Raw genomic sequence first — 14771 nt, forward strand, 5'->3', positions numbered from 1 at the left:
GGTGTATTTTCTGGAACAAGTGACTAGGCGTATATTTTCTAATTTAAAAATCTTACTAGCATGCTCTCTTAGATATGACAAGAAGCACTGTTTAACAGACTCTTCTTACAATTGATACACAAAAGAAAACAACTGGGATTTTTAGATTTACTGATATGTTTCTGTCGCTTTGCCGAATAAGTGATAGGGTATTATTATTACTGACAAACAATCAAGCAGAAAAAATTTAATATTATTTATAGAGCTATCATAATGCTGCAGCAATACAAACGTGACTAGCACGTTCTTCACATTAATTATAGGATTGTCTTTTATAAATATATGAGATGTTTAGAAGCTAGCGAAATATAATAAAATCGCATTGCACAAACTATACTAACAGGTGCTAACAGAACAACTAAAGGATAAGGATACGATGGAGGCAATAATTGTATAGGGGCCTAGCTATCTGTCTTCCTCTTCTCTACTATCAGGAGAAAAGATAGTTTTTTGTCACACTATTTTATTTATCAAAATAAAAAAATTGTTCGAAAATTTTATAGCGTTATAGTACCAGATTTCCGATATTATATTAAATATTGCAGCTACAAACAACACTCTACAATAGTGAAGCGAACGTCGCAGAAGAGCTCGGAACACTACAAAAACCGTTCTGTTTTCTCTCCCGTCGCGCGCACAGCACGAGGAAATTTTGACGGAACATTGTTTTCATGTGACAAGATTCTACTATTCGCGATATATTCAGATTGTACGAAGCGAAATGCTACACACGAAAATCAACGCAAAATATTTTATGCCTCGTTCCAAACTCGAGAAAGTTTCCTTGACAGTGTGTCACCGGTAAGAATTTCATTTCCCCACAGAATGATCAGAAAACCAAATTTAAATTTCATATGCACTAGGTACAAAATTACTACAGTGAAATTTTATCAGAGTTTCGTATTGAAAATCAAATTCCGTCAAGCGTCTCCAGACTGCTGACGTATTTTATTGCGAGAAAGCGCAGTCTGACAGTACTTTTTGATGCAAAGCGCGTGACATATCTAAAAAGTAAGAATACTGCTAACTCATCTAAGCTTACCGGCATGCATTGAAATTGTAGTTCGCTTCATAAACATTGCATGATTGGTGACAGCATAAAACTAAATAGTATTTGATTCCGGGTATCTAAAACTCAACAAAATTCTTCAGGTATGTCAAGAGCGATGATTAAAAACCAGAGTTTACGTCACTCAGAACTATCCTCTTGGGCAAAAATAATTTCCCCTATGTCAAGACCACAAATATTACAAAAGTTTTAATTATTTGATTTCCTGTCTAACGACAGAGCGTCAACACACGCGAGGTTTGCAGCAAATTGGCATTTCAGACCAGATTCGGTATTCTCCGCTTATTTTCTTATTAAATTTTAGATCTCATTTATTGAAACTAAGTTCTCTTCCTTAATAACGGTAGAACACTTCACAACGTGTAAACATGGCACAATTTACACTGAATATGAGTCGGCTGATTCGACGCAAAACGACAGAGTAAACTCGTTTTGTAAGCTCATTTCGTATATTAAGATAGTACATTATTCGTATAATGTTTGCAGAATAAAATGCGCATCTAGAAAATAAAAATATTCCGAACTCAAGATGAAAATTTCGGCCTATGTGCTTCTGTGCGTGTGGTACATAAAACATTAGACGACATGCCTTTAACGGGAGACGGTAAATTCGCCAATTTCTATAGTTATCAGGCATCATTTTAATGGCTAATTCTACTCGTTGACTCCAGTATGAGAGTCTCGTTCAGATACGCAGAATGTAGAAAATATACGCCCACTTCCACGCTGGGAATTGCGTGCTACCGTCTGGCTGTCCGCTGAAACTATGTAGTCGCAGCACGGCAAGTCTCATTTCGTTATTCTAAAGAAATGAACATTAACCTTTCTTAATTTCCCGTTGGACATTGCGACAATATCGGTGCTGCCAAGGCACAAGAGGTTCGAATATATGACAAACAAAAGTTCACAGTGACGGGTAGCATTAATTTTTAGACTATTATTAGAATACAGTGTGTGACCGCTTCCGTAACAAGTATTAAGTTTTATTTAGTCAACAGAAAGTGTATTTCCACAGCGACACAGTTCCTGTGAAGACCTGCAGTGACGTACCGTCCTTACGCTTAGGAATTCAAAACTATGAGGAGACTTACACGAGCTAAGTCACTGAACAAGTGATAGACAGTAAAACCGCGCAATTTCACTCGTAGCGCTATTTGTAAAGCCACTTTACAATGAAACTGTAAAAGTTCCACGACTCTAGCTACAGATCGCGGAGTTCATTCTACTAACATTTCTTGCAAAATATTGAAACTGAAAACATACGAGCAGAAACTGTCTACGTCTCTAAGTAATCATCTTTGTCTAAAAATCTTTGCTTAGCTTAGCTAGAGAGGCTGCCGGGGTGATAGAAATTGTTTCGAACGGCAAGCCTGCAAATTATTAGAATCACATACAGGTTTTTCTTACGAAACATAGATGACGAGGAAATGCAGAGTCATCGTGTCATCTTCACCGTGGCGATGAAGACGCTAAGCGCGGCATGGGCTAATCGTATGTGCCAGTGTGGTATTTGATTACATACGATATAATGCAGCATTATAAGTTGTGTAAACGAGCGATGCTACCAAATACAATAAATAGCACCGGCCCGTGTGTAAATAAGAAAATGAGTGTGTGTGCTTGTAATAATTTGCAAGCTCATTCCGGTAACCTCGTCATCGACAACTACAAGGAGCTAAGGAGGCGTCGGACGCGCTAGGCGCAAATGTTTACGCGAAGCGGGCGGTTGTCGCCCGAAGTACGGTGACGCAAATAGGCCGAATGTGGAGGAGAGGTGTGAACTGTGAGGAAAGAAGTGTGGCGGGGGAGGGGGGCGCGCGGCTCACCTGTAACTCGTTGACCAGCTTCTCGGTCATCATCTTGCTGTCGTCGGGCGGCGGGGAAGGCGCGCCGGAGCTGTTGGGCTGCTGCTGCAGCTGCGGCGACGACTGCGGCGGCCTCTGCTGCTGCTGCGGCGGCTGCTGGGGCGGCTGCTGGCCGGCCTGCTGCTGCTGCTGTTGTTGCTGCTGTTGCTGCTGCTGCTGTTGCTGTTGCTGCGGCTGCTGCTGCTGCTGCTGCTGCGGGCCGGGGCCCTGCGTCTGCGGAGGCCCCAGCAGCGGAGGCCCTCTCGCCTGTTGCCAGAAGTCCGGGTCCATCTTGAAGACCGACCGCTGCTGTTGCTGCTGCTGCTGCTGTTGCTGCTGCTGCTGTTGTTGCTGCTGTTGGAGCTGGACGTCGGCCGACATGGCGTCGGGAACCGGCGTCGCTCGCAGATCCAACGGCGTCGGCAGCGAGTTGAGAGTTATGTCCGTAATCTTGGAAGGTGGCGTCGGACGTCGCGGGGGCAGAAGTGCGGTCCGCCGGCGTGCGGGCGGCGACGACGAGGAAGGACGCGGGGCGCCGGGCGCGCGCTCGGCGCTCAGTGGCAGCGTGCGGGCTCACTCAGCTGCCTTTTCTCCTGCGCGTCATTTACTCTCGCGCGTCGTCGTCGTCGTGAGCCTGGCCGGGCGGCGTCAGTTCGGTGCGGCGCTCCTGCAAAAAGAAGCAGGCGCACGCGGGCGCCGCGTTAGCTGGGAGCGAAGACGTGAGCCCGCCGCCGTCGCGCCACCGACTGCCAGGCGCCTCCTCCGGGACGACCGACTTATAAGTTGAGACGGTGCAACGCCGGCAACCCCCGAGCCCCGAGCCGGCCGTCACACGGACTGAAGGCGCAGGGCCTTTGTCCCCCCCGGAAAAGGAAGAGAGCGCGCGCGCGCGCCGCGAAGGAGAGGCGCAAAGCGGACGAAAGGAAGGGAGCGCCGCTGCTTAGACGTCGCCGCGACGCCGCGCCCCCGCCCCCGCGCCGCCCCCGCCGCCCCCGCCGCCGGCGCCGCCGCAGCCCCTCCCCGCCGGCCGCCTTTCCTTAGGACTTTGTGCGCCGCCGCGGACCTCAGACTCGTCCCTCCGCCGCCCGCACCCCCGCGCCGCTCCTAGCGCGGCCCCGCCGACGCCGACGCCGACGTCGACGCCCCTCACCCCGCCGCGGGAGAAAAAAAAAAGAGAGAGACACGCGAAAAAAATAAGCGGGGGAGGGAAAGAATAACTCGTAGGGGTAAAAAAGCGTGCGCCGGCGAGACTGGCGCGTCGCCGTCTGAGCGGGTGATTTTTTTTCGCTCCCCTCTCTGCGCTCCCCCTACCGAGGAGCCGGGGAGGGGGGCGCGCGGCGTGGCGGGGGCAGGGCGCCGCCGCAAGACGCTCAGCTGTTCGCAACCCCGCGCCGCACTCGCAACTCTTTCGACGCCGTGCCCGCCGGCCACTGCCCGGTAAGCTGCTAGCTCCGTCTCTCTTTCTGTCGGGAATCGCACCCTCGCACTGAGTAGCTTCTCACTGCCCACTCGGCGTGTGTGTGTACGTGTGTCTTACTCAGTATCGCGCCCGCCGTTTCCTCACATCGGCCACCGCAGCTCACTCCGAGACACGTAGGCAGCACGCCGTGCACACTCTCACCTTTCGAAGCACTCGCACTATTGAGACAGCGACCGCCCCCCACGCCTTACAGCTACCGCTCCGTTAGTACGGGAGGACACTCACAATTTAACAATCGCCCCTTATTGTATCTTCTAACCCTTCGCCATAAAATAAAAAACACTCGGGCCCAGTGACGCGGCACGCCAAGGCACTTGGCTGCAGACAGTGGTGCCCCCAGCAAGAGCACTGCGCCGGGGAATCCCTGGTAGCGTGGGCCATAGCCAGTGTGTCAGTGTGCCGGCGACAAGTGGTTTTTTGTGTCTGGCCAAACCGGCTGGGCCGGCGGCCACTGACCCGCTCACGCGCCACACACGCGCTGCCAAAAAGAAGCCCGGCTCCGAGGACGTGCGCTCAGCTGCACTTGTCCGACAAGAGTCGGAGTTAAGCTCGACCCCAGTGTCGATGCGCTAGAGCACCTGGCCCAGTTATATGCACATTGCGGACCTGGAAAACATCGTCGGAAAGTAGTAGCACAAAAATTTTCTAGGACGACTGAAAAAATCGGTAGATATCCGACGCCTCTGAGACGCCGAGAAACTGCTCGAGTCGATGAGCGAGATGTTGCTACAAAAGTAGCGTACCGTATTCCACTCGATTTTTTTCTGGTTCAGAATAAAAGCAGAATTGCAGCATTTTATCGTCTCCACTGACTGATTTTGCACCGAACGTTGCGTAGTGTACCCGTACTGTGAATAATATGTACGGTATACAGTACTGCAGAATTAACGCATCCAGTACGCCGTTTCGTGCAGAGCTTGCGCGTTTGGCACGGCAGTTGTCTCATTACACGCAAAAGGCTCATATTACAGAGCAATACACAAATTTTTGCCTTCGACCACAGGTGATTGCAGGAATTGTTTTTTGAAAAAAACTGGGAGCGAGGCTTGCGAGTACGGCGCTGCCTGGAGTGGGGATGTTGACGGACTGGTGGCGCCTCTAGCGGCCGCAGCCAGTTTGAAGCAGCGCGGGAACGCAGCGGCAGCAGGGGTGTAACAGGCGGTGCGCGCGTGCAGCCAACAATGTTTACTGTGTTATTCAGGCGCTACGAGCTGAAGATGGGAAAAGGATATTGCACTGTAAACAGTGGAAGCTTTAGGGGAGTTATTTGTGGACGAAGCAAAGTGGCGACAGTCTCGCATGCGCTTGCGAGAGAATGCTTTGAAAGGTAGAAGTGTCATATTCAGTAGTAGAAACGTGCTGTGCTGGCGGCAAGCACAACTAATTGTAGGCTATAAAAATGCTTACATTCTCTACGCGTGCAACTCGTAGGGATTGCAGTTGGGCTGTATTGCTGTTTCATTTCAGGTTAGCATTAATTATATCAAGTATCAAACTCTGCTTCATTAAGCACCAAACGCTACTACTTTGGAACACACGAAACAATCAAATAATGTTAGTTTAAAATACATGCACAATATTTTATTGCACTAGCTATTAGCTACCAACTCACATAAACACAGTAGATTACTTTTCAAGACGCGTAAAGCAAATCAATGGCAATTTGGTGAAATACGAAAATTCCTTGTCTAAATGTACGGCACTACAAAAGCAACTCTGCATGGCTATTGAAGGGCTGTGCGCATTTATTACGATATCAGCACTAGCGGCAACATTTCGTACTTGTCTGCTTACGAAAATGGCGAGGAAAAAAAAAAGATCTGTATTTAGATCATTATACGGAAACTGGTTATAGGTACGTACTACGCTACCATTCCAGAGAGAAAATATATGGAATTCGAGCTTCAGTTAACTCAGCCATGTCTGTTGTGAACCTAGAGGGCTTACAACCAACCATCCTCGGAAACAGGATCCCCTACACCGATGGTTTTGAGACACCTTCACGAAAGAGGTACAGTCTTCTACAATTCTATGAAGCAACTTAACCATACTGCTCACCTATAACTCAATTATGAGAAATTCTTTGGTTTTTTTCTTTTTTGAAGAAAAGACAACTCTGTAGATTTTGTCGGATTTGAAAAATCCATCTTAGTGACGGGAAGGTGCACAAGAAGGTGAAAGAAGACCTGACGAAATCGGTGATGAACATGTCAGATAGCAAATAACGTATTTAAAGCAAATTTGTATCAATCTCCTTCTTTCAATTTAAAATTCTTGTATTATATTGTGTCACAGCCATAGTTCTCGTACGACTTTATTTTAGGAAGTAAAATTATATGGACATTCATTGTCATCCTAAAGTATTTGCGCTAAGTTTCAGTGGTCACTCAACTTGTTAATAATAAAGGAAATTTTATTTCTGTTATTAATTACGCACGGAAATGAATACTTTTCTTCATTCAAGCAAGAAGCCTGTATTTCCGTCAAGACACAATCTTGTCCAGGTGGATTTCAAATAACAGCCACCCTGATTTGTTTATTCCGCAGTTTTTTCAAACTGCGCAAAAGACTGGTCCGCATTACGCCAGTTCCTTGCAGTTTACTAACCTTTCTAAAATGAAGTAAACTCTAAAGCAGAATATTTATTATTAGTCAATCTTACTTTCATTTCAGCATTGTGTGGTTCAATGTTTTGATATTTTTAATTTCAATTTTTTAAATGTTACGATAAATAATGGTGTGTTCGCGATCATGTATCATGGACATGCGGCACGATTTGGCTGCTTGACAGAATTCTAGAAGACTGTACTCCTTGGCGTAAAGGAGTATGTGAGTAAAAAAGTAGTGGGACGCATTCTGCTTCTGAAGATCGGCGGCTACAGGTTTCTTAACGATCATCATCGTAACAAAAATTTGAAACATTGATGTAGCAGATCAGTTTCGCTTCTTAATTCGGTGGCATATAATATTTTTCGAAACGGGAATACAAAAATTCTACTTATTTTTAAATACTGTTGACACTCTACAAGTCGACAGATTATACTGACGGAAGGAAACGAGGAAACTAAAAAAAAAAATAAAGGAAAAAAAAGCACGGAAATTAGAGATTATTCTCCTTTATCCACTTCGTAACCCTGAAAAAAATCTGTGAAAGTGATATTCCAGCAGTCTGTATCATTTGTTTTCACTCTGTCTTCTTACTTTATTTATGTGCTTGAGTTTGGGTAAGTCAAATGCCATTTAGAAAGATTGATTGTGTGCAACAGAAATAAAAATAAACATAGACAGTTATATTCCTCCTACAGGCCTAATTTGTTACTTTTAAGCTAAAGTCAAATAAAAAACATATAAGAAATGTAACGGCATGCAGATCGGTGAATTCTTGTTTGGTTTTCTTCGAGGCTGCAGCATAAGGCATGGTAAACAAACCTTCATCTATAACCAAGTTTGATTCCATCAGAACAATTGTGTACAGCGACTGTGGTATACTTAAAAAAAGAATTAAGCAATCAGTCGCAAATCCAGTCTGTATTTGATTGCAGATCTAGATTTCAGCTGGTGCGCCTCGGTAGCTGTGCGGGGGAACTACACTAGTGAGATGACTGAATGACCACGGTCAGAAAGCCAATACACTGAAAAAAAAAAAAATAGATTTCAGCTATTGAATAGCTATCCCCATTGCCTTTAAACGGAGTCATATAGACTGTCAAGCTTATGATAACACACGTCACTATACCACTTTAACACGTAGATTTCCAGATTCCAACTCAGTCTGGCTATGCACAAGTTAAAGTCGTATAGTAACATGTGTTGTCACAAGTCTGACGAGTCTATATGGCAGGCTGTAAACGCACTGTGGATAGCTAATCAATAGCTATGATCTAGATCTGCCAAAAAGTACAGATCGGATTTGTGCCTGATTCCTAAATTTGTTGTTTTATTTATGACATCCAGAAAAAAATCATCAATTTTTGACAAAATTGTACTGCATAGAATAAATGCACATTGAAACGAGGCAGCGGCTGCGAAAATGCGCTCAAAAGTGAAGCCATATTCAACAAATTATAAAAGTAATAATTATTTTTAAAAAAATCACGTAGAGAGGTCAGAGTAGCTACTCGCTCGGCCTTTTGCAAAGTGCACTTTCTCCTCTCTGTATTCTGAGCAAATGTTGCGAGATATTTCATCCTCTGGCGGTCACGACAGAATTAGAGCAACGGTGATAGACTTTAGGCTGAGCGAAGCCAGCAGCACCACGCGCTCGCGGTACGTCAGAAGACGTGCGAGTTGTCTTTGCGCTGGGAGAGAATGCCCCAGCGAGACAAAGGGCCAGAACAGCTGAGCTGCGGGATTCTCCAGGAAGCAGGTGCAATGTTTACTGCGCGCTTCGCCTTACAATTAGTACGTAAGCGAGATATCGGCGATAGCGTACGCCAAACATTCCGCACGCCCGTAACAGACGAGCGGAACTGGAAATGACTATTTTTTGGCAGATGCGTCGCGTAATAATGCCGCGTTCCCCCTCCAGGTGGCCGCCGTCGAATGCGCCCGGCGTGCGCTGCTATCGAAATGTTACGGAGGGCGAGGCTCGCAATATCTTTGATCGACAGAGGTGCAGTATACGGGTAATTGTACAGGAAGCAGGTGCGCCTCGGCTGGGGGCGTATCGCCTGCGCATCTTGTGCGCCGCTTCCTCTCACAGGGTCAAGTCTCTTTTCTTCTGCAACACGAGCTCCCCCTGTAGCGCATCAATCCGAGCTACTTTGCTGACAAATGTTTCTACCTCTATCCATATCTTAACGACACTATCGGTCTCCTCTCCTGATGTTTCTGCTCTTCCTTTCCTTTTCAGCCGGTTTCCCGACCACACTGCGATAAACACGTCTTGTACTTTACTTCATTTTCATCATCGTAGCGTTCGAAGGCTCTAGTTTGAAAAGCGGGCACTATACAGCACAAATATCAAATGGTCCAATCTCTGCAGTACGGTCCCAGTATAGCCACATCACTTGGTATCATATTGTGCGAAAACTGTTCCTCGAAACTACATTTAAATATGAATTCTTACTCGCAAATTTACACCTGGGAAAATCATATAAAGTAATCCACGGAGTTGAATGCTGGAAGGGTAAGTTACTGTATAGTATGTGGAGGAGAGTTCATTGTATACTGGTATCATTTCCCTTCCTTCTCGTTCCGTTTTCCGTTTTTGTATCGTGGATTGTACGAGTGACTCTACACAACCTCTAATTCATGTAATTCATAACTTTTACGTGGGACATATGTGGATGGAAGAATTATGGTTCTTAGACCGTAATGGAAAACACAGTCTTTGAAGAGATTATGAAAAAAATGGAGATGCATGTCGACAGTAAGATGACTGTCTGAAACTAATTGCAATAAACTGTGTGTTCTAAACAGTAGCTTTTTGGTGGCTTCATTTGGACACTCTTTTAACTCTTAAAAATCTGTGGCGCAGTGTTTCCACTATTCGAAGGGAGTGTGAGAGGAAGCGTTTACAATGTCTTTCCTGTAGAGTTTACCGGTGGAAATTGTTGTGTATAACTGTGACGATCTCGCGCTGATTAAATTAACCCGTGTCGCATCGCGTGGCTACTCAATGGATCATCTTCCGTAAATCCAAACTGACGAATAATATTCAAGAATCGGCCCGTTTTGCAAGTGACCTCTTCCTCGGATGAATTAAAATTAGGTTTCTTCCAGTGCATCTCACCGTGACATCTGTCTTTCCCACATGAGCACAATTAAATGTATGCGATCGGTCTGCCTTAAAGCAGTTAGGGTATGTACATATTTCACAGTTGGGACTTATTCCAATGATTGAACAGTGCTAGTGTAATCAGACAATACCTGGACTTTCCGCCTATTTACAACCAATGACATTGCATTTGCGCCGGCCAGTGTGGCCGTGAGGTTCTAGTCGCTTCAGTCTGGAACCGCGTGACCGCTACGGTCGTAGGTTCGAGTCCTACCTCGGGCATGGATGTGTGTGATGTCCTTAGGTTAGTTAGGTTTAAGTAGTTCTAAGTTCTAGGGGGCTGATGACGACAAATGTTAAGTCCGATAGTGCTCAGAGCCATTTGAGCCATTTTTTGAATTGCATTTGCAAGTAGGATTTCGATCCCTGTATTCATTCGCGCAGTCAAAAACTCTTAACAGATCTGGTACGAGGAGTACAATTTGATATTTTGTTGCATTTAATTTTGTAATTTCCTGCAGAAAGCGTATTTGTATTAACCTGGGCATTAACATTGAGGGCGGAAAGTTATTTTTGTAATAACTGTCTTCTCGTTCTCCCACCACGTGTAAAAGAACGTAAATAAGATTTCTGCTGAAGGAAAGGAAATTAAATAATCGGCCGTATCGGAACACGATCTGCTATGTAAATGTAGTGATTAAGGTAATGCGACAGCGGTGCGCGCTGACCGTGTCATACAGCGCGGTCGGTCACGACATACAGCTGCCTCCGCTATGGTAAGACAATGGCAGTTTAAGGAACCGACTAAGCTGTTGTGGCCACGTTTCAGTTCTGAGTGGACGCAACCGTGACATGCAGCTGTGTCTTCGGTTCGTTCACTGTCGATAAAGTTCCAACAGTAATCAACGACATTACCTGCTCACAAAGGAAGTACCTATATATATCGTTATTTAACATATATATTTGATACGTATATTTGTACAACTCGCGGACGAAAGCTTTTCTCATCTAGGCATAACATTTCAAACTGTCGAATAAGCATGGGCTGGACTTTATATTCTAAGGTTTGGAACAATTTTGGAACAATTTATTAGCACCAACATCGCAGACGTTGACAAAGAGTGTCTAATTAAAAAAATCTTAACAAGAATAGTGCTACTTACAGTGTCTTACGGCATTGTTTTGGGTGGGAAAATGGAGGGTGATCCACAAATAACTCGCGGAGAACGAAGATTTTTATTCCGTAAACGAACAAATAGGTATGCGGAGATGAGGAGGTTTGCCCAAGAGAGACTAGAGCTGCATCAAACCAGTATTTGGAATGAAGACCGCAACAGCGGCAACGCAAAGCAACGTCCGAATTCTTCCTCGATAGTTGTTCCTAAAACGGAGCGATGACAGCGTAACTGACGGAGCACGGAAAGCCGAAAAAGAAAGCGACAGCAGAAAGGCTGCGAGTAGAAACACGAGGGCAGCGTTGTGATTCTACTAGACATCACCAAACAGCGGCAGTGGTAGACTGCGGGGCAGCGGGACGGCGGCTAACAAAGAATGTGCTGGCGGCACCCACGTACTTACCGACCGCCGCCGACTTGCTGCCACTCTGCCTGCGCTAGCGACGCGCACCCATTTCCGCGCAATCCGCACTTTTCCATGTGGAAGGAATGCCGCTCTCGCTGGCGACCGTTCGAAAGAGGTAACACCTGCATAATAAAACGGCCACATCTTTCGAAAAACAGACGACGAGGAGTTGCGCCGGCTCGCCTGCCCGCTGCCCCCACCACCGTCCCCCCCTCTCCCCACCGTCCCCCCTCCGGGCGGTCGCGGCTGCATCGCCTTCACCTTTTCTCTGCACCGCCACAACAAATACGCAGCCTCGCCTCCCGCCTACAGACTCCACCTATCGAGCAAATTCTGAATACGGTATCGATAGCGAGGGTCTCGACGGAGCTGTGTATACGCCTATCCACATACCCTCGCTCCTTGGACACACTCACACAGGGGAGAGAGACAGAGGGAACGAGATTTAAGAAGGGTGTAGCTTTCACTTCTGTATGCACCACGGATGAATTCGCGCGTGAGAATGTAAGTTTCCCATAGTAATAGCACGAGCTGCTATTCCACCACTACACATCGCTGATTTCAATTAATATTCTACAAGAACCTGAGCAGGGACGTATTCAGCAAATAAGAATAGTGGATGTCTACATTTCCAAACCAATCTCCGACGTCATTTCCAGACAGCTGAGAGTTTAAATGCTGGACGGCAATCGCTCATACTGTTTCGCTAGTTCGGTATTTCGTTTTTCTTAAAGGAGAGCGGTACTGGGCAAGATTCACTTGCACTGCATTTCTAGTCAGTAATCTCTCTAGAAAGGTCGATTAGAATCTTCCAGGTGACACAACCAAACAGTAGTGTGATTGCTCAAGGAATCCCCCGAGGCCGAGGCGGTCCATAATGAAGACAACATGCTCCTCTACTAGTACGGCCGCTCAAAACTTTCCAACGCATCAGATATCGGCTTCTTCTTACAAATACTGATAAAACATCGCAAACATAAGCTGAAGGCAGTGTAACATTCACAGGTAAGCAATCTTAAAAATAGGGCGGGGAAGAATTGGCACTTACCGACCGAGGTAACGGCAGTGGTGAGTCAATGGACTCGTATTCGCGAGGACCACCCTTCAAATTCTCGTACGTCCATCCAAATTCAAGTTTTTCAAGATTTCCCTAACTCGCTTAAGGCAAATTTCCGGATGGTTCCTTCGAAAGACGACGGCCAAATTCCTTCCCCCTCCTACTCAGCCCCAGTTCGTGTTTCAAAAATGGTTCAAATGGCTCTGAGCACTATGGGACTTAACATCTGAGATCATCAGTCCCCTAAAACTACTTAAACCTAACTAACCTAAGGACATCACACACATCCATGCCCGAGGCAGGAGTCGAACCAGCGACCGTAACGGTCGCGCGGTTCCAGACTGCAGCGCCTAGAACCGCTCGGCCACTCCGACCGGCAGTTCGTGTTTCGTCTGTAATGATCTCGTCATCGACGTCATTCTTCCTTCCGTTTGGAACCTATTTTATTTTAGATAAAAATGCTCGTCACGATAGAGGCTGGACCAGTTTGTTCGACTAAAGAATTACTGCAGTACGGGCCGCAGCTCTCAATCTTCGATCCCTGAGAAGAAGAAAATGGTGTTATCCCTACTCAGTCGTTGTAAATAGCTAGATGAAGAGATTAAGCAGTCTTCTTTGTGGATCTGACCATCAGGACTGAAGCATGTGTCTAGGAAACGCTAAATTGCAACTTACCGTATACTGGCAGTAGGTCTCTAGAAGACGAATCTGAGAAGTGCCGCCGGCCGAAGTGGCCGAGCGGTTCTAGGCGCTACAGTCTGGAACCGAGCGACCGCTACGGTCGCAGGTTCGAATCCTGCCTCGGGCATGGATGTGTGTGATGTCCTTAGGTTAGTTAGGTTTAAGTAGTTCTAAGTTCTAGGGGACTGATGATCTCAGATGTTGAGTCCCATAGTGCTCAGAGCCATTTGAACCATTTTTTTTTGTTTTTTTTTTTGTTTTTGAGAAGTGCCGATTTATTGAGAAGTGATAGATGCAACAGCCGCTGGACTCTGTGATGTCGAGGAATTGCGCATTCGAATCCTTCTTCGGGCATGATTGTGATTTTGAAAAGTTCCATTACCAAAGACGTCCTCTTTAGTTGAAATATGAAATGAATGACTTGCGTACAGAAGTGTGAGCGATGCACAGAAGTGAAGAAAGACTAAAGACACTCACTGTAAACGTTAATGTAACATTAGTGCGTGTAATGAGTAAAAACAATGCTGTCTTAAACTTCTAAAACAGAAGATGTGATAGATATATGCCCTAGCTATCTAATAGCAATTTCCTTTCTTTTTAAGAAGAAAATGATAGTAGTGTTAGTCAGTGTCAAAATTATTCGAGAGCCTGAAGTAACGTGGCCTATGGCGGGATGAGGTGAAGCCATATATTTAGAACGAAGTGAAGTTAATGAAATGTAGCGACGCGTGCCATCATTGTTATCTAATCTGACCGGCACCCTATCTCAGGCTTCTGCGTCTCTGCTCACTCTACGGTAAGGAAAGATGATCGATTTCTCGGCTCACGTGGCATTAAATTACTCACTTCGGAAGGTACTGCCAACGTCTGTGCGGTTACTGTAAACGTGCGCAGAAATCGTACAAAAATTTAATACGTCCCTACGGTTGACCAGCGAAAGCATTTGTTACTCTAAGATGTTCGCAACCCAGAAACGAGCTTTTATAAGTGGTAGACAGAGACGAGTAATCTACATCATCCACAAAAACCCAGTAGTTGCAATAAAACTGACAGCTCAAGGAAAGAAATTCCTTGTTGGGAAAGGTGTAGAGCAGGTTTTCAACTCATCCATACTACTACTTATCCTGTGCCTCGAAGCGGGACTGAAGAATATGAGATAAAACTTCTGAAGAGGAATGAAAGTGGAAGAGGAGCACGTACTAAATATGACGGCACAGGCTCTTTGGTCTTAAGTAAGTAAGACTTAGAAGAAGACCTGCTGAATTGAATGGACAGAATGCGAGTTAACGATAAACAAAAGT

At 45.8% G+C, this 14771-nt stretch overlaps 1 protein-coding gene across 1 annotated transcript in view; it reads right to left on the reverse strand.

The window, feature by feature from the left end:
• LOC126185029 (zinc finger and BTB domain-containing protein 24-like) overlaps window positions 1–14771 on the reverse strand; it is a 566213-nt gene that overhangs the window by 322152 nt on the left and 229290 nt on the right. The window contains exon 5 of the mRNA XM_049927762.1: window positions 2935–3619. Coding sequence (XP_049783719.1) covers window positions 2935–3333 — 399 coding nt within the window. The 5' untranslated portion in view covers window positions 3334–3619. The remainder of the gene's footprint in view (window positions 1–2934; window positions 3620–14771) is intronic.

Source organism: Schistocerca cancellata, chromosome 4 (genome assembly GCF_023864275.1).
Source record: "Schistocerca cancellata isolate TAMUIC-IGC-003103 chromosome 4, iqSchCanc2.1, whole genome shotgun sequence".
NCBI lineage: Eukaryota > Metazoa > Arthropoda > Insecta > Orthoptera > Acrididae > Schistocerca > Schistocerca cancellata.